The sequence below is a fragment of the Meles meles genome, chromosome 8, assembly GCF_922984935.1.
Source record: "Meles meles chromosome 8, mMelMel3.1 paternal haplotype, whole genome shotgun sequence".
NCBI lineage: Eukaryota > Metazoa > Chordata > Mammalia > Carnivora > Mustelidae > Meles > Meles meles.
Window position 1 is genome coordinate 4,727,481 of NC_060073.1, and position 23,630 is coordinate 4,751,110.

Here is a 23,630-nt window from a genome sequence, read left to right on the forward strand (position 1 = left end):
ACGGGTCTTAGAAACCTATCTTAAATGATGTTGAGAATTTGTGAAAGAAAATCTGATTTTTCCTCAAGTTTACAAAGACTCAAGGAAATAGCCCAGGAAAAGAAATACTTACTTCGGACAAGTATCACAGTGGGTTATGGACGAGCTTCGGGTGGAGCGCAGGTCCTCGCTGCGGGAGACACCGAGGTGCTCCGTAAACCGGAGGCAGCGGTTGGGAAATTACAGGAAGGCGGCTGGGGTTGCCCGTGTGTCGGCCGAGACCAGCGGGGTCCCCTCACGCGCTGCTGTGATCCGACCCTCTCGTAGCCCGCAGGTTTGGGCGTCGTGTTGAGTGCACCTGTGTTCCCCGGGCTGGTTTTCATCCTTTTTCTTCTTCTTAACTTGCAGCTCCTAACCGAAAATCTTCCGTCGGTGTGAAAAAGAACAGCAAGAACAGAACGTTAACAAGGCAGTCTATGTCAAGAATTCCAGCTTCTTCCGACTCTACCTCATCTAAGCTAACTCATGGAAACAATTCCAGGGAACCAAAGAAACTGAAAAAGCCTGCAAAGCCTTTACTTTCAAAGATAAAATTAAGAAATCATTGCAAACGGCTGGAGCAAAAGAACGCTTCAAGAAAACTCGAGATGGGAAACTTAGTACTCAAAGAGCCCAAAGTAGTTCTGTATAAAAACTTACCCATTAAGAAAGAGAAGGAGCCCGAAGGACCGGCTCCGGCCGCGGCGGCCGGTGGGTGCTTAACTAGACACGCGGCGCGGGAGCACCGGGCGGGCTCCGGGCGAGGTGCCCCGCCGCTGGGGCATGGCGCCCCCTGCGCCTACACCACCAGGCGGTCTGCACGGACGAGGACGACCCCGAAGGAGCCCTCTGACCTCCCGCTGGATCCCAGCCCGTCGGACGGCTATAAGAGCGGCTCGCCAGCAGCAGGCCCGGACGGCGGTGGCGGCGAGCAGCCGGCTGCCCGGGCACAGGACGGGGACCTGACCCCTGGGGCGGCGCCCAGCGGGGAAGCCAAGTGTCCGAGGAGTGACAGCGGCCTGTCGAAGAAGAAATCACGGCAAGGGAAACTCGGGAAACCGTTGGCGAAAGCCGAGGAGCCTGCCGACGGGCCGGACTCCCCCGGAGAAGCCGGCGTGGCGCCCGAGGTGCTGGGGGCCCCCTGCGAGCCGGCCGAGCGCGGCACCCCGGAACCTGCGCCCGGGGCCTACCCGGACTGGGCGCCTTCACCCGGCGGCGGGCCAGTCGTCACGTCCGACAGCTTCAAGACGAAGGACGGCTTCAGAACTGCAAAAAGTAAAAAGAAGAGGCGAATCACCAGGTATGACGCACAGCTGATCCTGGAGAATAACTCTGGGATCCCCAAATTGACTCTTCGGAGGCGCCACGACAGCAGCAGCAAGACCAGCGACCCGGAGAGCGACGGCATGAATTCCTCAAAAATAAGCATCAAGCTAAGCAAAGACCACGAGAACGATAACAACCTGTATGTAGCCAAGCTCAACAACGGGTTTAACTCAGGGTCGGGCAGCAGCGCCACGAAACTGAAGATCCAGCTGAAGCGCGACGAGGAGGGTCGGGGGCCGCACCCCGAGGGCCTTCACGAGAACGGGGTGTGCTGCGGCGACCCTCTCTCGCTGCTGGAGTCCCGCATGGAAGTGGACGACTACGGCCGGTACGGGGAGGAGAGCACAGACGAGCCCTCCTCCTCGGACGGCGACGAGGAGGACGAGGACTACGAGGAGGACTTCGAGGATGACTTCATTCCCCTCCCTCCGGCCAAGCGCCTGCGGCTGATCGTGGGCAAGGACTCCATCGACATTGACATCTCCTCGCGGAGGAGAGAAGACCAGTCTTTGCGGCTCAACGCGTGAGCTCGCGGCCTCGGTTTGGCCTGGGAGACCTACTTTAAAGAAATAAAAACAACTTCCCGCCAGTGATCCCTCACCCGAGACCGTTCTAGCGGCCGCGCTTCCCTCCTCTCTCCACGTAGCAGCGTCATACTGTAGAAAGTGTACAGCCCGCTGACCCTCCCTAAGTCTGATTTGTGCAAATTTTTATTGTACTTTTTAAATAGCCTTCCTACGTGCAATTCTGAGGTAGAGGGAAAGCCCAGTTGTAAAATAAAGGCTCAAGCGAAATTGTACAGTGATAGCGACTTTCCATACGGGACGTTGAAAACAATAATGTGGTTACACAATTTTCTTTTTCCTTTTTTTTTCCCTCTTCTTTTTTTTCTTCTTCTTTTTTTTTTAACCAAGAGCATCAACTGGCTCTTTAATATATGACTAAACAATAATTTAAAACAAATCATAGTAGCAGCATATTAAGGTTTTCTAGTATATGCTAATATCACCAGCAATGATCTTCGGCTTTTTGATTTATCTGCTAGATGTTCTCCCCCCACCCCCTCGGAGTTTGTCAGTTTCACACTGTTCGCTGGCCCAGGTGTACTGTGCGGGGCCTTGCTCAAAAGAGCAAGCCATCGGTCAGGAGTCGAATTGGTTTCTTTAAAAAAAAAAAAAAAGTACAGTGACACGCGTGACCGCTTACTCGCCAGTACATTTTCTGTAGGAGAGTGGCAGTGTGGGGGACGAGTTCCGAGTCTGTATTTATTGCTTGTCATGTAAATTAAAGACCTTGTATTTAACACTTTTCGATCCTTTTAGATAAAATTGTTCTTTGCAAGAATGATTGGTGCTTATTTTTTCAAAACTTTGCTGTGAACAATGTGAGGACAACAGGCGACATTGACCTGATGAACTACAGCTCTCTTCGTTTGGTCTTCAAGGTTTCTGTTGCACTTGTAAAATGCTACAAGGAATATTAAAAACTCTATTCACTTTAACTTATAATAGTTTATGAAATAAAGACATGAGTCACAGCTTTTGTTCTGTGGTAACCTATAAAGATGTTTGTCTTTGAAATTCAATGTAAAGAACTGAGAACAATGTATATGTTGTAAATATTTGTGTGTTGTGAGAAATTTTTGTCATAAGAAATTAAAAGAACTTACCAGGAAGGTTTTTAAGTTTAGAAATATTCATGCCAATAAAATAGGAGAGTATAAAATATATAGTTTTAAGCACTGCATCAGTGGGAGTTCTCGGCTTCTGTTAGTTTATGTATGAAAATATCAAAGATTTTTTGACTATATTATCAGTTAAACGAAAAGAGGAGTCAGATTTAATTTGTTTTTTTTTTAAGCACTTTGAGAAGAGAAATTAATTTTAAGTAACTTAATGAGCAGATTTTTGATTACTACTTTATGTTCAATACCAACCTTTCATTTCTCTGGGTTATTTTACAAATCATTGGACAAAGAATTTGGGAATATAAAGCTGTAGCAGGTGTTTGACGCCAGTGGGTCTCCTTATTTCTGGGAAATGTGTACGTGTACTTTCAGATATACAGTGTTCCTGAGTAAGACCGATTTAGGGGATTCGTGTAGTGTCTGTAGAAAAGTAGCCCATGTCTTAAGATATTAAAAGGAATCTGCCCATAACGAAAAGTCCAGTGGAGAAAACCTCAATGCTTACTCTTACTTCTAGGTGATTCCTGCTAGTTGCCAGGTTCTGGGGAACACCCTTTAAACTGAGTCCCATAAAACGATTGCCAATAGGGGTTCCGTGTAGAAATTAATAATATTCATAAAAGTGTTTGCAATATAGAGTTTTTGTTTCTCCTCATGTTCTTTAAAGAGTTACTCGTGTGGTCTTAACGTCGCCTCATTCCCGTCTGTCCCATGCAGGTCACCCCTCAGGTAGTAGCGTGGAGGGCAGGTGCAGACCCGCTTCCCTGCTGCACTCCCCCCCACCGCCCCTGCTCTGCGTGTGCTCCGTCCCCCCCTGCGAAGCAGAACAGTGCCCCTGGGGTTCTGTCCCGAGGCCCTCAGAGCGGTTGTGAACCACATCCGGTCCTCACGTTGTCCCTCGGGGTAGAAGCGTGAGACTCCAGCCACTGAGGAAGGTCGAGCTTAGACTCTGTGTCTGGAAAGTACCAGAAAGCCGTGGGCCACCCCTTTCACTCCTGCCTTAGTGTGGAGCGTGTCAAAGAGGTTCAGAGACTTAAGTCTCAGCCTGTCTCCCGGAATACCAACGACAGCCATTTCAGGAATTGCCCCCTAAAGGAAAAAGTCACAAAATACCACATTTCCCACATTTCTCCGTTTTGAAGCTTAATTTTAGTAACTTATTTACGTTTGTTTAACTTGATTGTGGCCTCGGCTTTTCGAGGCTGACCTTCCCCATGGGCCCCAGCAGCGGTGCCCCGGGGGGCGGGGTGCACAGACCTTTCAGGGAAACCTGATTTCCGTTTTTCCAGGTGGGGGCCTCGGAGCTGCTTGGGCTCCCCCGTGGAACTTCCCCGTGTGGGATGGCGAGAGCCACACACGGTGACACGGCGACCACTTGGAAGAGGCTGCGTTCCATACAACTTCGAGCTTGAGCTTGCGCAATGATTCGTAAAGATTTTGGCATTGTAAGAATTAGGAGGTGATCATAAAAATACATGTAAAGTGTTCGATTTTCAATCATTTTTCAAATTACTGTTTTAAATTGTTTTGCTGAGTTGTAATACCTTTGAGATACAATGTATTCCTTGTACTGAAAGAATGAAAAAAAAAAAAGGACTTTTTCAGCATTTGAGGTAAGTTCTTTAACGTTTCATTAAAAACATTTTTTACAAATATTTTGTACATGCACTTGCAGTATTGAGGTTAATCATTTTAATAAATTCGGAAATTGAAACAATCTGGCCAGTGTTCGCTGTATCTGAGAAGAAAGGATCAAAGGGGTGCCTTTCAGCACAAGGCTTCCATTTCAAGTAGGATTTGTAAAATCGAAGGTTCGCAAGCTTTCCAGCATCTGCGAATTAGCCGAACTTAGCCGTAGCCTGTGCCCGGCCTCCCATTTGCTTCCGCTGCCGCTCCTTTTGTTGAAAACACGGGAAAGCAGTCCTTGTCTCCTGGGGAGGCTCCTCTCCAAGCCCCCGGCCCTCCGACCCCACACTGCGCAACTCCCAAGGGCTGGGTTTCTGACCTCTCTGAATGGACAAAATCGGCCTATCGGGCTGGCGTGGGTCCTCTGTCCTCCTAGTTACTGTAGCAAAACCCGACTGAGGGGAGACATGGGCCTGGCTTCAAGGGGCAGGAGTTTGCCCAGCCCTCTGCATCTGAGGGGCCCTGGGCGAGCTGCCAGCCACCCCCCAATCGCCTCTCCGCAGCACCCTGAAGTCCGCGTGGATGCCCGAGGCAGGTAGGGTGGGTGACGCAGCTTAGGACGGAGAGCGCTGATGTCCCCCCTTGAAACTGCCGCCTCCGCCGGCTTCATTCCCGCCCACAACCCGGTGGCAGCTAGCTTGCAGCATGCTGCCGGAGCCCTGTGTGATTCCGTCCCTCGAGTGCCCGCTCTGACGCTGGCGTGCACCCAGTCACGCTTGCTTCCAAGCCCAGAGGCACTTTGGTCACCCCAGGGTTCCAGTAAGCAAGGCCCTGGCCTGCGAGGGTGACGCAGTCTCCAGAGTCTCCCTCCCCGAGGTCAAGAGCGTGGGCATTGCTTGCGTTCACTAGTGGGGAGGCCCGGAGGAAAAGCGATTTTGAGTGCTTCGGAAGGGGCAGGGTGTGTGGACGGGCAGGGTTGGGAAGGGGGCCTCCCGCCAGGGCCGCCCCCCTCCCCCCGCCCCGTTACTGCACCTCCCAGGGCATCAGATTTGTGTTCATGGAAATTGTTGCAAAGCTTCCGATCTGGGGCACCGAGGACCGCCTGCAGCCTCCTGTGATGACTTGGGTCGTGGTCTTTGAAAGACTGTCTGTGCCCAGATCCCGGTTTCTCGTGTCGGATGTGTGTTTTTCTACTAAGTTCAATCGATCAAGACTTCCCTCTTTTGGGGGTACTCTTCCCCCCCCAACTGAGTCTGCTCCACCGTGGGGCCGCTCACACACCAGAAGGCCGGCAGGGCGAGTGCACGTGGCTAGCCAGTCTGAGACCCTGAACGGCGCGATCCCAAGTGACCTCTAGCAAGGCTGCATTTCTTTAATCCTCGTTGAATACCTGGTCTGTATTAGTGCGGGGGGCGGGGGAGGCAAGAGGTGTAATTAAAGCCCTGGGAGCAGGAGAGGTGACCTAGGGGAGGGGGCCAGACAGAGCACCCAGCCCCTCCCCCCGACCAGGACCTGGAAGAGGGCAGCAGGGGCTTCCAGGAGGAGCCAGGCCGGTGGGGAGAGCGGAAGCAGCTGGGAGGGGAGGTGGCCTTAAGGCGGGCGTTTGTGTGGCTAATGAGGGACAAGCATGGTGAGATGAGAAACTTCCACAGGGGATGAGTTCCCAATAGGGAAGGTGGGGGACTCTGAATAGAGTCTGGGGGAGGCGGGCTGGCCTTAGTCTGGGTCGGTCTTCCTTGGTGACAAGAGGAAAGAGGCAGAGCCGTGGGGGGGGGGTGGGCAGTTGGAGCAATGAAAGTTTCTGTTTTGTCTGTAAACAGGAGGCCAGGTCCCCCAGAGCTTCAGGAGCAAGAAGGAGATCCAAAGTCGAGAAAGGAAAAGCAAACCAACTCTTCAAACGCAGCATAATTCATTACGGAAACCTTTACCAATTACCTTCTAGGTACTGGACTGTGTTCTAGACACCCCTGGAGCCAAGGCACAGGGGCACGGCACTTCGCAGCCCCGGTGTGAGACTCTCACCCAGGTGTGGGGGGGGTCGGGTAGAAGACGGCAGGATGGAGGGCTGGGGCAGGGGGCAGGAGAGGGCTTGAATGAAGAGTCCCGGACAGTGTTCCAGTTAAGAGAAGAAGAGTCCACAGCCTGAGTGGGCCCCTAGCCGGGGACAGTACCGTCACCCGAGGCCTGGAGATGCACCTGTGGTCAGAGAACGGACAAGCAAGTGGGAGGACAGGAGATTGTGGCCAGAGCGGGCCCTGGAGCTTTGGAAGGACCGCCTTTAAATGATGGCAAAGACACTGATGGGACCTGGGAGAGAATGTCCTGGTTCTGGGAGACCAAGACATTGGGCAGAACCAAGGTCACTCCAGATGACAGCTGACACACTTTCCTGTGAGTCCTGGGAACCACGCCAACACTAGCCGGAAACAGCCTGTAGGGGATAAACACGGGGAGGTACCCTACTGGGGGGGGTGGGGGCACCTTGCTGAAGGAGAGGTGAGCAAATGCTCAGAAATTTTGTTTCAATGAATGAATCAGCCTGCCTGAGGCCACACAGGTCGTGGCAAGTCGCAGGACCATCCCCAGCTCCAAGGTCCTGGGTGCTTTTGGAGCCTCGAGAGCACTAGCAAGAGTTCCAGAGCCAAGGGTCACTGGGGCCAGCCCGTCTTGCAAGGAACCACCTTCCCAGGTTAATTCTGGAAAGTTGCGTGGATGACAAATGGCAATCACTGCCTTTTACCCTCCTTTCCATGCAGTTATATGGGGCCAGGAGAACTTTGTCCGAAGGTTATCACGCAGATAAGCACGGTGACCTAACCCCATTAGTCAAACAGACTCCGGGGCTTGAGAAGTGTGTAAATAAGGTGCCTCGTGGACTGGCCTTTAGCGGAGTGAGTCGAGCCAGAGGAGGCCCGGAGACCGCCAGGAAAAAGTCCAAGGTTTCTTCCAGCCTGGTGAGATGCTGACTCCTTCTCGACAATGACCTCACGCCACGACCGGAGGCGGGGACACACTTTGGAAGCTAGAGTGACAAGTCCGGGGAGCGAGAACACTCCTGCACCCGATAACCGCCCAGCCCCACTGGCTGGGTGTTGTGATTTCTTACACCTCCCGGTGGGGGTGGGCGGGGAGGCAGACGCTGATGGGAAGTGCCTGTTAATCTCTGCCCCAGCCCCTGGCAGGTTGGAGAAGGTCACACTCCCACAGACCAAACACAAAGACATTTATTTCCTCCTCCTGCCAGTGAAACCACATTTTTCTTGGGGTAGGAAGGGGGAGTGACGGACGGAAGGCCTGAGCAGCCTCCAAGTGGCCCAGAGCTGCTCCGGGAAGCTCTCAGCCCCAGTCCCTGGGGGCCCAGGGCTGTGGGTCCTGCTGCCCTCCCCTGCGGTTCCTCTCTGGTCTCACCTGCCCAGCAGGGCTTACCCTAGCACTGACCACAGAGTTGTTCAGGAGTGACAGGAGCCGTGAGCCCCTGCCTGGGCCCCGTCCCCGTGTCGCCAGGGCTGAATGCCATCTGTGCCCTTGCGGGCTTCCTCCAGGCCTCTGACCTTTACCCTCTCCGGTTAACACCTGCTCCAACAGCCTTCCATCACAGCCTTTTCCATTCCAGCGTCAAACCGCTGGGCCCCTGGAACCAGTCTCCACTGGGACATGGTGGATGAACATCAAGGTTTCCAGTTCTTTCTTCCTCTGGCCAATGCCTCTGTCCGCCACGCTGGGCCTCCTCCGCTCCCGGAGCGCGCTCCTCCGTCCCCATGCCTCCCCTCCCTCCACAGGGGCCTTTCTGGATGTGTCTGCTCCCTTGCCGACCTTCTCCCCCAGGGCACTCAAAAGGCACGGGGTCCCGGGACTGCCTCTCCCGGAGCCACGAGTGGCAGGTACATAGATTGGCAGGAAGCGGGACACGGGCCTGGATGGGAGGAAGTGAGAAGTCCTAAGGGAGTGCCCAGGAGGTGCCATGGCTGCTGGGGAGTCGAGGCAGGCAGGGTCCAGTGTGGAGGGGGAGAGGAGGAGAGACGAAGAAGGGTCCAGAGACACTGGTATGAATAGGAGTTTATAAGCCCAGGGGGCGGAAGGCAGCAGACCGTAGGAGTCCTGGAGACAAGGAAGGACAGGATGTACCCTGGAAGGATGCCGAGAAGTTTAGAGTGGCCAGTCCAGAAGGTTTAAAGGGGCTGGAGGGGCCCAGGTGGCCCTGAGGCCCTTGGGTGAGGATGGGAGGGAGACGGGGACTCACTGGGTTAGGAGGAAGGGTCAGGCACCCTCAGGGGAAGCTCAGTCCACACCACTTCCTAACTGGGCCGCCTTGGCTCCCTGTTCTGTGAAATGGAAACAATGGTACGTGCCCACCGCACTGAGGAGTAGATGAAACAGCAAAAGGCTGTCTGGGCACCGGTGTGGCCCACGGAGGGTGGTCAGCCACCATGGGTCACTTTCAGTTTCTGGGATCTAATTCCAGAGGCCGTGCTATTCCTCTGGCTTCGCCCAGTGAGCCCCCCCCAACCGGGCTCCCCAATCGTCCTCCCGCCCCAGCAGTGACTCAGTCATCCCAGTCCAGAAGCCAGAGGGACAGAGAGGGGGACGGAACCCCGGGCAGCAGGGACAGCCTGAGCCCCCCTGTGGGCGGTGGCAGGCATCCTGCCTGGATTCCAGCACAGGCAGGTGCCGCTCAGGCCTCTTCTTAGCAACCTCCGCCCCAGGAGAGCCAGGCCGGGGGAGGACGGAACCAATGCACAACAGGTCGAAGCAGGAGAGAAGAACGCAGGGGGAGCAAGAAGGCTGCTCGCGGCCGCACCCATGGAAGCTGCAGAGCGGAGGCAAGGGAGGCCAGGGGCGGGGGACACAGGGACAAGCCATCGGATGACATGCCTCCTGTCTGGACTTCACCCACTGGATCTCGAACACCCATCACCATCGGATCACAGCCACCGCCTCCGAGAGACCCGCCCTGCTCATCCCAGAACTGTCACCTTTGGTCCTTTGCCCTGGACCCGAGACAGGGACGAGTCCCGTTCTCAGGTGCGGCTGGAGGTCGCCCACACCCAAGACCTTCTCGACAGTCTGGCCGAAGGACAAAATAAAAACAAACACAGGTACTTGACCATGATACTGTGCCCTGCACGGTTCATTTCTAAAGTAGAGCTTTGTGGGGCGCCTGGGTGGCCCAGTGGGTTAAGCCTCTGCCTTCGGCTCAGGTCATGATCTCAGGGTCCTGGGATCGAGCCCCGCATCGTGCTCTCTGCTCCGCGGGGAACCTGCTTCCTCCTCTCTCTCTGCCTGCCTCTCTGTCTACTTGTGATCTCTCTCTCTGTGTCAAATCAATAAAATCTTAAAAAATCAATAAATAAAACACAGCTTTGCTACATATGCTTTTAGCCCCCGAAAAGGCAGATGGAAGCAATATGTAAATATACATATATATTTTTTTGTCTTTGGAGAGGATCCTGCAAGTTAGTTCGTCTTAAAGTGCAACACTGTTTCATCTGAAAACTGGGGCAGTTCTGCTGGAGCACCTCTGTACAGAGGCTTCAGTGATAGTTACTTTGACTTGCTTATGATTTCCAAAAATATAAATTAATAAATTAATAGCCTGGCAGCCAGGCCCAGGAGGTTGCTGCCGTCTGACCGCTGGAGGCTCTCACCAAAGAGGTTCATGTTCAACTCCCTCCAGCCCCCGGAGCTGCCGGCAGGGAGCCAGCAATAAGAAAGACCCTGGCCAGGACGGGACCGCCACCTGTCTGCCCTTCCTCCCCGCAGAGAGGGACATGAGTCCATCCTTGCCCTGGACAGCGCCAGGGGAAGGCGGCGAGTGTGTCTTTTGCATCTTTGGGAGCACCGGGGGTTGGCAGGCTGGGATCCTCACTGCTGTTCCTGGGAGGGAGGAGGAGCCCGAGGCCCTGAGCAGGACAGTGTCACCAACGTCACAGAGTCAGTCCCCAGGACTCTGCCACACTGGGCTAGTTCCTAGGGACCCCTGGGAAGGTCTGGTGGGTTATGGCTCACCTGGGTTAGGAAGTCTTTGCTGTTCCCTCCGTCTGGACCCTCGCTTGGTCCCACCTTCACCTGAGCGGCAACTTCTGAGCCCCAGGACCTCTGGCAGACGTCAGCTCCTGAAGCCTCCCGGAGGCCCCACTGCCCCCCGATCTCCTCTCGGCTCAGTTCTGATTCCTCTAGCCCCATGGAGTCCTTGGGGCCTGACAGTGTCAGCCCAGGAAGGCCCGGGCAAGCCACAGGCTGATGGGGAAGGGGCTTCCTCCCTGGAGAAAGAAACCCAAATGCGCTCCAGGTTCTCGTCCCCTTTGGTCAGCTGGGCAGGGTTCAGGTCATCCCAAAAAGCCAGAGCCTTAGGCCACCCTGGGCCACCCTCTCCTCCCCCGCAGTGACTTGGGGAGCCCAGGAAGCCACACTAGGCAAAACGGCTGTGCCTGACCTGAGCCCCAGGAGCCTTCATCCTATCCCAGGACTCCCAGCGGAGGAAGGGCCCGGAGGGGGAAGCAGAACTCTTGCTCCACGTTGGGTCCGGGGACATGGCCCAAGGTCTGAGATGGGGCGGGCTGGTGGCCAAGGGACCCATGGGTGCAGGCAGCTGCCTCCGTCACAGCCTTCGTGCCAGGGGAGGGGGGTGGACCAGCCAGGAAGGAACGCACTGTCCCCAGGCTGGCATCTCCAGCCCACCTGGCGGGACAGACCCCGCTGCTTCCAGGGGGTCCCACTGGTCCAGCCAGGGTGTGTGCTGGGCAGGCGCAGAGCAGGCACAGCCCTAAATGTCTCCTCGAGCCAGACCGCTTTCCCTGCGGGCAAGGAGGGAAGGCATGTTCTGACAGGGACCAAAGCTGGAGGCCCGAGCGTTAACGGGCCACGGCGAGAACGAACGAGGCAGAGATGGGGTGGAGGGGAGGTTGCGGGGTGCCCAGCTGGAGACAAGGGACCCTGGGGGCAGCCCTGCCCCCACCGGCCGGCCTAGCTGCCCAAGGAAGGCTTGAGCCCAGTGCTCCCCCGTTCTGAAGCTGCGCCCCCTCGCCTCCCAGTGCGGTCGGGGCCTCCACGCATTCGCTCATTTCCTCACTCATTCATTCCATGGCTGTTTGCTGAGCACCCACTCTGCGCCATGATCTATACCGGGCACACACTGGCCACCAGGGAATCCCCGCTGCCCACCCTTGTGTGTGTGTGTGGGGGGGTCCATAGTCTGACAGGGAGACGCACTTCAGTTGGGGAACACAGAGGAGGGGACCCGGGGGAGGCCTCCTGGAAGGCTGGCCAGCACAGCAGGGAAGGCTTCCTGGAGGAGGTGTTGTGGAACTTGGTTTTGGGCCCTGCCCTTCTCGGAGTTTCTGTCAACAATAGGCTTTGGCTCCTGCCTTGTAATGTGCCCAGACTGGCAGGGTCCCCGGTGAGACAAGGCGACAGGCCTGGGCCACGGCCACTCACTGTTCCACGTGGCAGCCTCAGGAAAGTGAAGACACGTTGGCGGCCCCCCTCTCTTCATCCTGCTGCCCTGTCCTCGGGACCGGGGCCACAGCAGGCTTGTTTCAGGGCCTGAGGCTCAGCGAGAGCTGGGTGAGCTGCGGGGCCCTCTCCCTCCTGCGTTTGGACCCACGCCCTGCCACCGCCCGGCTGGGTCATCCACGGCAAACGCCGCCAGCACCTTGAGCTCACCTTTCTCACCTGCCAAGTGGGGAGGATGACCGTTACAACAACTGTCAGCTGTCCCCTAAGTGTAGGCACAGGGCGGGCTTGGATTTTCCACGCGTTATCTTGATTTCTCCCGGCAAGGCTGTGAGGCAGACCTCACCACTCTGTGTTCTAAATAAGGACCCAGAGGAAGATGAGACTAAGACTCGTCTCAAAACCACAACCTGGGGTGCCTGAGTGGCTCAGGCAGTTAAGCGTCTGCCCTTGGCTCAGGTCATGACCTCAGGGTCCTGGGATTGAGCCCCGTGCCAGGCTCTCTGCTCAGTGGGGAGCCTGCTTCCTTCTTCCCACACTGCCCCTCCCCCTGCTTGTGCTCGCTCTCTCTCAAACAAAAAAAATCTTTAAAAAGCCACAAACCTGGGGTGCCTGGGTGGCTCAGTGGGTTAAAGCCTCTGCCTTCGGCTCAGGTCATGATCCCAGGTGGGATCGAGCCCCACATCGGGCTCTCTGCTCAGCAGGGAGCCTGCTTCCTCCTCTCTCTCTGCCTGTCTCTCTGCCTACTTGTGATCTCTGTCTGTCAAATAAATAAATTAAGTCTTTAAAAAGCCACAAACCCCACAGACCCGCAAAACTGGCTTAGGACCCTTTTTTTCGGTTCAAAATCGAGAGACCCCAACCCCTTCCTTGAACATTGTTCTTACCAGGTCCTGTCTCAAGCCAGAGGCCTGCAGAGAGACACGGAAGGCGGGCATGGGGGGGCTTCCTCTGCAGGAGCCGGGAGAGCCACGGGCGGGCCGTCCGCCTGACCCAGGCTGTTTGGAAATCAGGACATGCTGGAATCGCCTGACCCTGTGCCTGAGGGGGTGAGGCGTGGGAAGACCCCCCCAGAGATCACTGGCCAAGGGTCACAGCTGGCAAAACCGCTACCACCACCATTGCTTCCCCGGGAGATCTTTCTGGCAGCTGTGGCTGCAGGATCCCACAGTGACTCCGTCCCTGGTGTCATCAGTGGTGGCCTCAGTGGCTCCTAGACCAGCCTGTTCCTGGAAGCTTCTCTTTCTTTCCAAAGCAGGTTTCCTCCCCTTCCCAGGGGGATCGGGGAAGGGCTTTCCTCGAGAGCCTCCCAATAAATTATTTTCCTTCTTCTTCTTCTTCTTCTTCTTCTTTTTGTTTGGTAAGTACTCTCTACATCCGATGTGTGGCTCGAACTCACGACCTCGAGATCTAGAGTCGCGCGCTCTGCAGACTGAGCCAGCCAGGCTGCCCGAATTATTTTCCTCTAAGGACTTGGGAAAATGCTCCTGACAGATGCTGCAGTTGAAGAACAATTTACACAAAGTCCACACGTTGCTTTGTTTGTTTTTAAGATTTTAGTTACTTATTTGAGAGAGAAAGAGCCAAAGAGAGAGTGAGCACACGCAGGGAGAGGTGCAGAGGGAGAGGGAGACGCAGACTCCTCTCTGAGCGGGGAGCCCGACACGGGACTCGATCCCAGGACCCTGGAATAATGACCCGAACCAAAGACAGAGGCACTGAGACACCCAGGTGCCCTAAGTCCACAGGTTCTAATATACAACTCCATCATTTTGGACATGATACACACACCTGTGTAACCAGCACTCAGCTCAAGATACAGGACATTTCCAGCCCTCGGAAGGCTCCCAAAGGCTCCAGGTGCCCCTTCTCAAGCAACACTGCCTAAAAGGAGACCATTCCCCTGACTTCTAACTCCATGGACTGCGTCTGCTGCTCTAGAACTTCATATAAATGGGACCCGTGGGTCCGCTTTTGTCTATCTGTGCTCGCCGTCATGTCCATGAGATTCCTTCACGGTGTGGCATGTGCTCTTTTTTTCTTTTTCTTTTTTTAAAGAGCTTATTTATTTGAGAGAGAGCACAAGAGCGGGGTCGGCGGCAGAGGGAGAGGCAGACTCCCCGCGGAGCAGGGAGCCCGATGCGGGGCTCGATCCCAGGACCTTGAGATCACGACCTGAGCCAAAGGCAGACGCTTAACCCACTGAGCCACCCAGGCGCCCCCTGGCCTGTGCTCTTCATCACTGTGGTCCTCAGCTGCGGGAATATACCACGATTTGTTTATATATTCTACCCCTGCTGGGCATTCACGTGGGGCTATTCGGGGCTATTATGAGCGGTGCTGTGGCATCGATGGTGGGCATCGTCCACACACGCCTGTTGCTGGACATAAGCAGTCATTTCTATCAGGTACGGACCTATATCCGGGAGTGCCCTTACCGGTTCTCACTTCGTTATGAAAAATGTCAAACCTACAGAAAATGTGAAAGACTTGTTCGGTGAACTCAACACACTCTTCACCTAGACGCAGTAACTAACGGTCTACCGCAGGGGTCGTGTCGTATCTCTATCCGTCTGCCCATTCCTCTGTCCATCCATGGATCTATCTATTGTTCCTGAGGCAGCAATACAATTTTAAGGGGGGAAAAAAAGGGCAGGACACAAAATTATCCCAAAGCCATAGACTCTGAGAGATTGGGAAGACATTCAGCAACCCCCCAGTGGCCACAGTGATCTCTGTCTGGTAGGTTGGGGCTTAAGGTCTCCTGGAGGAAGCAAAGGTGGGAGGGACCAAGGAAGAAGAACAGAAGCAACCCCCCCCCACCGATCCTGAGAGGTGTGAGCAAAGGGCTCAGAGGGCCCCACGCTGAGTTGAGAGCCCGATGCAGAGCTCAGTCCCAGGAGCCTAGGTTCATGACCCGAGCCAAAGGCAGAGGCTTTAACCCACTGAGCCATCCAGGTGCCCTAGCAGAAGGTTCTAGAGGAAGAGACCAGGATGGTGTATTCTGTATCAGTGTTTATTTCTTTTTCTTTTCTTTTTAAGATTTTACTTATTTATTTGACAGACAGAGATCACAAGTAGGCAGAGAGGCAGGCAGAGAGAGAGAGAGGAAGAGAAGCAGGCCTCCTGCTGAGCAGAGAGCCCGATGCAGGGCTTGATCCCAGGACCCTGGGATCACGACCTGAGCCGAAAGCAGAGGCTTTAACCCACTGAGACACCCAGGTACCCCTCTTTTCTTTTTTTTTAAAGATTTTATTTATTTATTTATTTGACAGACACAGAGAGAGAGAGCACACGCAGGGGGAGCCTCCAGCAGAGGGAGATGGAGAAGCAGGTGGGGCTCGAACCCAAGACCCTGGGGTCATGACCTGAGCTGAAAAAGGACACTTAACCCACTGAGCCACGCAGGCTGCCCCATTGTGAATTTATTTAACGCTACGGAACACTGAGTACTGTCTCTGTCAAAAGATCGGAGTGTGGGGCGCCTGGGTGGCTCAGTGGATTAAGCCGCTGCCTTCGGCTCAGGTCATGATCTCAGGGTCCTGGGATCAAGCCCAGCCCGCATCCGGCTCTCTGCTCCGCAGGGAGCCTGCTTCCTCCTCTCTCTGCCTGCCTCTCTGCCTACTTGTGATCTCTCTCTCTGCCAAATGAATAAATAAAATCTTTAAAAAAAAAAAAAAAGATCGGAGTGTGTGTCCTGAGGGATGGAATCCAGCGTGAGGCTGGCTGGAGGGCAGATCGTGGTAAGGCCATGAAGGGAGGGTTGAAAAGGGTCCGAAAATTGTGGCCAGGGAGGGTCCTCGTGGAGAGCTCTGGGCGCAAAGCTGGAGCTGGTGGACCCAAAGCGGGCTGCTCCAGAGCAAATTTCTGGATGCGTCTCTGGTGGTGCGAGGGCAGGGCCTGGAGGCTGGCACCTGTGTAAGAACAGAACAGAAGGCAGACTTCCAGTTATAAAACAAATAAGTCACGGGGAGGAAAAGTACAGCACAGCGAATAGTCAATGATATTGCAACAACATTGCATGGTGACAGATGGTGACTACACGGCCCGTGGTGACCGCCGCTCAGGGTGCAGAACTGTTGAATCACTATGTTGGACACCTGAAACTCACATGACTGTGCTTAACTTCGCTTCAGTTTTAAAGACATGTTTTAAAGGGGGGGGGCACCCTGGGTGGCTCAGTCGGTTGAGCATCTGCCTTCGGCTCAGGTCATGATCCCAGGGTCCTGAGATTGAGCTGGGCACCCGGCTCCCTGCTCAGTGGGGAGCCTGCTTCTCCCTCTTCCACTCCCCCTGCTTGTGTTCCCTCCGTGTCTCTGTCAAATAAATAAAAAACCTTAAAAAAATAAAATAATAAAAGAGGGTGTAGGCCAGGGTTCAAGAGCCCAGAGGCCGGGGTTGCCGGGGTCAGGCAGGTAGAAGTGAACACCGTGTTCTTTCCAGGTTCACGCCCTGGCCACGAGCCAGGTTCTGTCCTCTGCTCTTTTAACGATTCCCTCATTTCATCCTTTTAACAGCCCTAGGAGGCAGGGCTCCCCGTTGCCCCCATTTCACAGGCAAGGAACAGAGGCGCCAGACTGCGACTCGGGTGGACCCGGGATGGGAACTCGGGCCCCGTGGCGCGCGGGGCTCCGCACCTTTCAGGGAACCGTCCCGAGCACCTGACCCGCGCGCGCCCGGCAGTGGTGGGGGGGCCGGGAGAGGGCGGGGGTCCCAGGCCCGAGCCCCCAGGGCGCGCGCGGCTCGGCGGAGGGCTGCGCGGGCCCCCGGCCTTGGTCGCCGCCCGGATTAGAACCGGCTCCGGGGCCGGACCCTTCGCGGGGTCACACGCTGGCGCCGCGGCCCCGGGCCGTGCCGTGTCCCTGTCCCTGTCGCTGTCGCTGTCGCGGCACCGGCAGCTTCGTGAAGCCAGTCGGAGCGAGGGGGACGGCGGTGGGCGGGCTGAACTCGGGGTGCGACTCGGGCGGGTCCCGGCGGGGCTGGGGGACTTGGGGGGGGCGGGGCGGCAGAGGTTCGCCTGGGGCGCGGGGGGAGGGGCACGTCTCCGCGCAGGCCCCGCCCCCTCCGCCTCCGGCCCCCGCACCTGCCGGGGGCCCAGCACCCTCGCTCCCCGAGAGGGAAGTGCCGCAGGAATCCCGTCGGGCCGGATTCCTCACCCCAAGGACAGCAGCTGGGCCTGGAATTCGGCCCAGACAGCGGGGCTGGTAGGAGGGTCCAGCCGCAGCCTCCCCGGCCCCAGAAGATCTTCCAAGGTCGCCCTCCGCGCTCGCCGTCCTGCTCTCGCTCTGCGCCGTTACAGGGCGTCCCGGAGGCTCTGGGACCCGCCAGGATCTCGGGGAGGGTCGCCAGCGGGGTTCCGTCGACCTCTGAGTAGCTTCTTCCCGCACCCAGGGGTCGGAGCGTTCCAAGTCAGTTAGTAAAAGGGCGTGGGGACAGGGCTAGCGCCGTCCAGGCTAGGGATGGCAAGTATCCCTAAGAGGAGAGACCCTCCCAGCCGGCAGAAGCCAGACCCTGGGCTGGGAGAGAGGAAGTGGGCTTGGCCCCGCGGTGCCCATGGCCTCCTGCCTGTGCCCTTGGATCTCAGCTCACCCATCTGCACAGGGCGTCTCTGGTTCCCTGCTGGTTGTTTCCCACAGTAAGGAGCTCTGCGCCAAGGCCATCTGGCCCAAGTCCAGGCTGCGGAGCCCGGCCTGACTGAGGCCACTCGGGCTGCAGCGCCTGGCTCACGGCTTGGGGACTTCTAACTGGGAAGTCTCATCCCCTCGGTATGGCTTTCCGCACATCCAGGATCTTTTAAAAATGCATTTATTGGGGGGCTCCTGGGGGACTCAGGCGGTTTGGCGTCCCACTCTGGATTTTGGCTCAGGCCGTGATCTTGGGTGGTGGGATCCAGCCCCGTGTCAGGGCCTGTGCTCAGCGTGGAGTCTGCTTGGCCCTCTCCTTGCGTTCTTCACACTCCCTCTCTATCTCTCAGGTAAATAAATAAAATCTTTTTTAGAAATCCACTTATTGTGTTCCACAAATAATGCATGTAAGGCCGGAACCACAGGACAAGTGTTCACCCAATTTAGAAAGGGAGTTTGAAAGCTGTGCTTTAAAACACAGATCCGGGGGAGACAGGATGCCCTTTGGGGGGCCCTGGGGATCACTTCCAGTAGATGGATGGCCTCTGCCCCGGGGTCTACCACCGGGAACGCAGCTGGGCCACGGACGTAGATTTTGGTTGTAATCTCTATGTAAGGACAATCAGATTGTCACAGAGATAACGTGATCAGGCTTGAAAGCTATCCTTCATACTGTACCCCTTCCCGCTCTCAGCTTGTGTACAGTAAAATTAACTTGTCTGGGACCTTTCGCATGTGTGATAAAAAAACCAATTTGTTCGTATGAGTATTTAAAATACGACCCGGTTTTAATAATCATATTGAAGTATTTCTTTGTTTTTTGAAAGTGGAAAAAGGCCTTTTTCCTCAAAAAAATGGAAAATGATATAGGGAAGATGACGTTAGGGTTTGAAGTCGACGGCCAAGAAAGAATTCTTGAGATGTTTTTGTTGCAAAATGGTGGCTTATTAAAGCACGAGAACAGGACCCGTGGGTAGAAAGAGCTGCTGCCCCAGGGTTGTGAGAAGTGGCCGATTGTACGCGGTGGGGTTGGGGGAATGTAAGGAAAAGGGAGGTTTTAAAACTTTCGTTTGCTAAAAAGCACGTCCAAGATACCCTTGCCATTGTCAAGTTAAGGCTTTTTCCTCCCCCTCTAGCAAGGTGTTAACATTAAGATAGTTAGGAGATTCCTGGAAGAATCTCACAGGTGTCCCACCCAGGAGTGGGGGGCGGGAAGGTTGCAGGATGTCACTTGAGGTCTTCCCCCCCAACTCCCGGGCCTTCTGCTCCCTCATTAGAAAAGGCCCTCCCAGGGCGCCTGAGTGGCTTAGTGGGTTAAGCCTCTGCCTTCGGCTCAAGTCATGATCTCAGGGTCCTGGGATCGAGTCCCACATTGGGCTCTCTGCTCAGCAGGGAGCCTGCTTCCCCCTCTCTCTCTGCCTGATGCTCTGCCTACTTGTGATGCCACTCTCTCTCTCTGTCAAATAAATAAGTAAAATCTTTAAAAAAAAAAAAAAAAAAGAAAGAAAGAAAAGAAAAGGCCCTCCCGCCCCTACCCTCTTAGACCTCTGGGAGGCCCCACATTGCCAGAGTCCCTGTAGGCTTTGCTCTCCCGGTGGCACCTGGGATGCATGGCTTGCAAGTGTGCCCTTCCTGACAACAGGTCATGGTTCCTGTCTTCCAGCCTCTGGGAATCCAGGGGGCAATCCGTAGAAAGGCACAGCTACCCTTTGTGGGGCCCTGACTCTGGCCCGCCCTTTCTCAGCTCACGTCAGAGACTGGCCACAGCAATGCTGCAGGGTAGGAACAGTTATCTTCATCTGGTTTAGAGAGGCAGGTGACTTATCCAAGGCCACACCATCGGTAGAGGTACAAGATCCAAAGACAGGTTTCTACCCTTGACGCTATCCTCAGGATCCCTGCAAAATGAGGGATGGCGGGAGGGCCTGTCCCATCCACCAGACGCATAGGCATTCAAGTCACCTGCTTCTTTAAACCTGCTGGGCTCTACACCCTGCCTGTGGCCTGAATTCGCTGAGGCTCGGGACATGGTAGGAGGCCACGAAGTAAGACCACACTTGGGCTCAGCGGCCTCCAGGAAGCTGCTAGGCCTGCTCAGGCTCTAGTTCGCCCAGCTCCTCGTTACAGTCCTGGGGGGGTGCTGAAACCCAATCGCGAGCGTGTAGGATTTCAGCCTGTTGGCTCTGAGCCCTCACATCAATATTTGAAGGCTCCGAAATGAAGTAGGGAGCCTGGTCTTGGGTGCAGCCTGTGGTGGGGGCAAGCCCAGCCCAGCCCAGACTCTACTCCTCTAGGCCTCTAGGAACCCCCCGCTGCACCAAGCCTCCTGGAGATTTCTGGACTGAAGGTGCTTTGGATGAAAGTCTCCCCTGTATTTCAGGAAGACCTGGGTTGGTCTCTTCCATCTCGGGAAGACAGACTCAGTAAGCCTTCCTTTGAATAGGCTTTGTCGTTGGAGTTGGTGGCAGGGCTGTGGCCCATGGGACCCTGGTCTGCCCAGTGGCCCTGAAGGGTCACCTACCTCGTCCCTCAGGCCAGACCAGAAAGACCAGGAATGAGTCAGCAGGAATGGCAGGACTGGACAGAGACCTCCCAACCCCTAATCCCCTACTCCCCCTGCCCTCCCCCCCACCCATTGCTCCTAAGGCCCATCCCCCACACCCTCTGTGTCTGCTCTCAGAATTCAGCATCAACTAGTGCTTTTGGAAAGTATTTTCTTAAGTCCCAGAAGGAAGTCTTTGTAATTGGAACCCCCTCTCCCCAGCCCCAGCACTCGCCCTTTAAACCCTGGCCACTAGCGCCCAAATGTGGACATTTTGATCAGAGAATGTACCTTCCATCCACAAACAAATCATGTGCGGACACGGCATTGTCTTCCTGGGCTGAGTGGACAAGTGTGTACATTATACACTATGGAACGCTGGCCGCAGGCGGAGACGCTGGGCCACGGAATAATCACGTGGGCCCTCCGGCTTGCTGTGGGCTCCCCGCGCACCCTCTCCTTCAGCGCTCACAGCACCTCTGTGCCTCGGGGGGTCACACAGCACCCTTCCTTTTCCCGTGCCCCACTTCACTGCGCTTTGCAGAGACTGCGTTGTGTAGCAGGTGGAAGCTTTGTGGCGACCCTGCGCCGAGCAAGTCCGTTGGAGACATTTTTTCCAACAGCATTTGCTCCCTTCTTGTCTCTGGGGCACATTTAGTAATTCTTGCAATAGCTCAAACTTTTTTTTTTAATAACTATTGTACTTGTTATGGTGATCTATGATGACAACTCATTGAAAGCCCAGGTGATGTTTAGCATTTATTAGCAATACAGCATTTTTAAAAAGATTTTACTTGTTTGACAGAGAGAAAGAAAATAACAGAAGTTACTGCAGAGAGAGAGGGAGAAGCAGGCTCCCCGTTGAGCAGGGAGCCCAATGTGGGGCTCCATCCCAAGACCCTGGGATCATGACCCACACTGAAGGCAGAGGCTTAACCGACTGAGCCACCCAGGTGCCCCAATAAAGTATTTTTTTTCTAAAGAATTTTTTTTTAAATTTTTAGGTAATCTCTATACCCCATGTGGGGCTGGAACTAATTCCAAGATCATGAATTGCATGCTCTACCAGCTATCCTGCAATAAAGTATTTTTAAATTAAGATATATATATCTATATATAAAACCTGTGTGTTTTTTTTTTTAAAGATTTATTTTACAGAAAGAGAGAGCACAAGCAGGCAGAGCAGCAGCAGAGGGAGAGAGAGAAGCAGGCTCCTCGCCAAGCAAGGAGCCTGATTTGGGGCTTGATCCCAGGACCCTGGGATCATGCCCTGAGCTGAAGGCAGATGCTTAACCAACTGGGCCACCCAGGCGCCCCTTGTTTCTTTTTTAAGACCTGCTATTGTGCACTTAATGAACTATGGTGTCGTGGAAACATAACTTTCTCTGCACTGGGAAACCGAAACATTTATTTGCCTGACTTTATGGTGATCTTTGCCTTATTGTGGTGGTCTGGCATTGGACCTATGATATTTTGGAGGTTTGCCTGTCATCCCCATTTTACAGCTGAAGAAACTGAGGCTCAGTCCAAAGACATATGGTCAGTAAGTGCTGAGCTAGGACTTGGGTGCAGTCGGCAAGCATCTGAGTGTCCACAGACATCAGGGCCTGCTGGTCACCGGGTAGAGAGCGATATTCGAGCCCCAGCTCTCCTGGAATTTCCATGGGGTGAGCAGAAGGACAATACACAATAAACAAACAGGGATGAGGGGAGAGGGACCGGGTGGCAGTGGGGTGGGCAGTGTTGCTACTCTGGATTGGAATCAGAGCCAGGCAGAGCTGTTCTCCTCGCTGTCTGGAGCTGCCAATGATTGACACATTGAAGTTACTCGATAAATATGTGGAAAATGAACCCTTCCTACTGCCTTCAAGCTGGTCATGTTTAACTCTTGTCTGACACACCAACATGGGACCCAGCATCTTTTATAGCCTGGTCTGGGTGCTAGACGAACATTCCAGCTTTCTCCAGCCACAGACGGCGAGGCAGTGCTCAGTATGACGCATGGGGCTTTTTGCTTTGATGACTTCTTGGGAGAAGGTCTTGGGACTGGGGTTGCCAGCTCAAGGGTCATGGGCGTATTTACCACTCTGGGGTTCTCCCTGTGGACAGTGATAGGTCCTGTACTTTTCCTAAGCACCTACCGCATGCCGGGCCCCATTTTCATTACACATTCTCACAGATCACTCTGGAAAGTGGACTGCGCAGTAAATGCCTTCTCAACCTTTCTAAGCCTTGCTCAAACAGCCCCTGGCGAGGCTTCCCTACTTCTATGGCAGAATTGGTCCTTTTTTATGTAAAACTTATGTTAGCATCATGACCTGCCAAGCTTCTTCAGTCTCTGCCTGGTGGCCTTGCTAGAGCACTAAGGGTGGGCTCTGAGTGGCCAAGCCAAGGATGAGCTAATTAGAGCTACATTCAGGACTTAGTTTGGTTGCTGGGGAGGGAAGTGTTCTGTCCTCTGGGAAGCCATCCCTTCACACAAAGGAGCCAGGATGCCTGTCCTTGTCTCTCATCTGAGCCATGGGACCTCAGCTGCGGCAGGCAGTCTCTGCAGGACTCAGTCTTCACATCTATAAATGGAAACGATAATATATAAAACTTCTCCAACACCTTTAATAAAGCACCCTTTTCCTCCCGCAGGGAACTGCCATCCCATAAAGGCGTCTGTGGGTTCTAACAGCCCAAACCAGCGGATGCCAGAGTTATTTCAAAGGCCAGAGACCCAACTCTTCCTTCTAGCACCTTTTCTCCTCGCCAGGTTTCTGGCATTCCTGAGATGACTAGGTGGCTGCCAGGGGATAGTGGGACAAAAGATCTGTCACCTGGGCAGCCCATGGACGTGGCTCCACCTCCTTACCAGGGTTATTTTTAGACAAAGGCCTTGACTACCTTATCTAAATGGCATGACTGGAGACCTTGACTTTTTAGCTCTTCAAACATCCAATGGCACTCCCACCCTGCCTTCCTCCTAAAGCCTGCGCTACTCCAGTAAGGCCTCCCCCTCCCCCCAACAGCTGTCTTGTCGAAAGCCCCCTTTCATTATAACGCTTTTGTCCAATAAGCCCATTTCCCCCCCCCCCCCCCGGAGCAAGTTCAGCCAAGTACACACTGTCTAAAAAAGAGATTTTTGCTGTGGGCAGACGGAAATCCCGCACAGAAGCCATTTTCTGTAATCCAGGCGCTTAATTTCCTAAGCAGTCCGGGAAACCTCTTGTCCCAGCTCATGTCCCATAAAATAGGATCTGTGATTTTTATACTAATCTGTAACCCACTTCCAGAAAGGATCGGGAAGGCGGGGTCAAAGAGGAGTGAGGGACACCGGACTGTGTGGCCAATGGGAGCCGGGCGGTCGTCC

The 23,630-nt window shown here is 54.7% G+C and overlaps 1 protein-coding gene across 7 annotated transcripts in view; it reads left to right on the plus strand.

Annotated features, from left to right (window-relative positions):
* Positions 1-3,330, plus strand: part of KMT5B (lysine methyltransferase 5B) — a 48,920-nt gene extending 45,590 nt beyond the window's left edge. For all 7 annotated transcript variants that reach the window (XM_046015710.1, XM_046015707.1, XM_046015708.1 and 4 more), the window contains one exon: positions 388-3,330. In XM_046015710.1, the coding sequence (XP_045871666.1) occupies positions 388-1,871 (1,484 nt within the window). In that variant the 3' untranslated portion in view covers positions 1,872-3,330. The remainder of the gene's footprint in view (positions 1-387) is intronic.
* Positions 3,331-23,630: the final 20,300 nt, after the last annotated feature.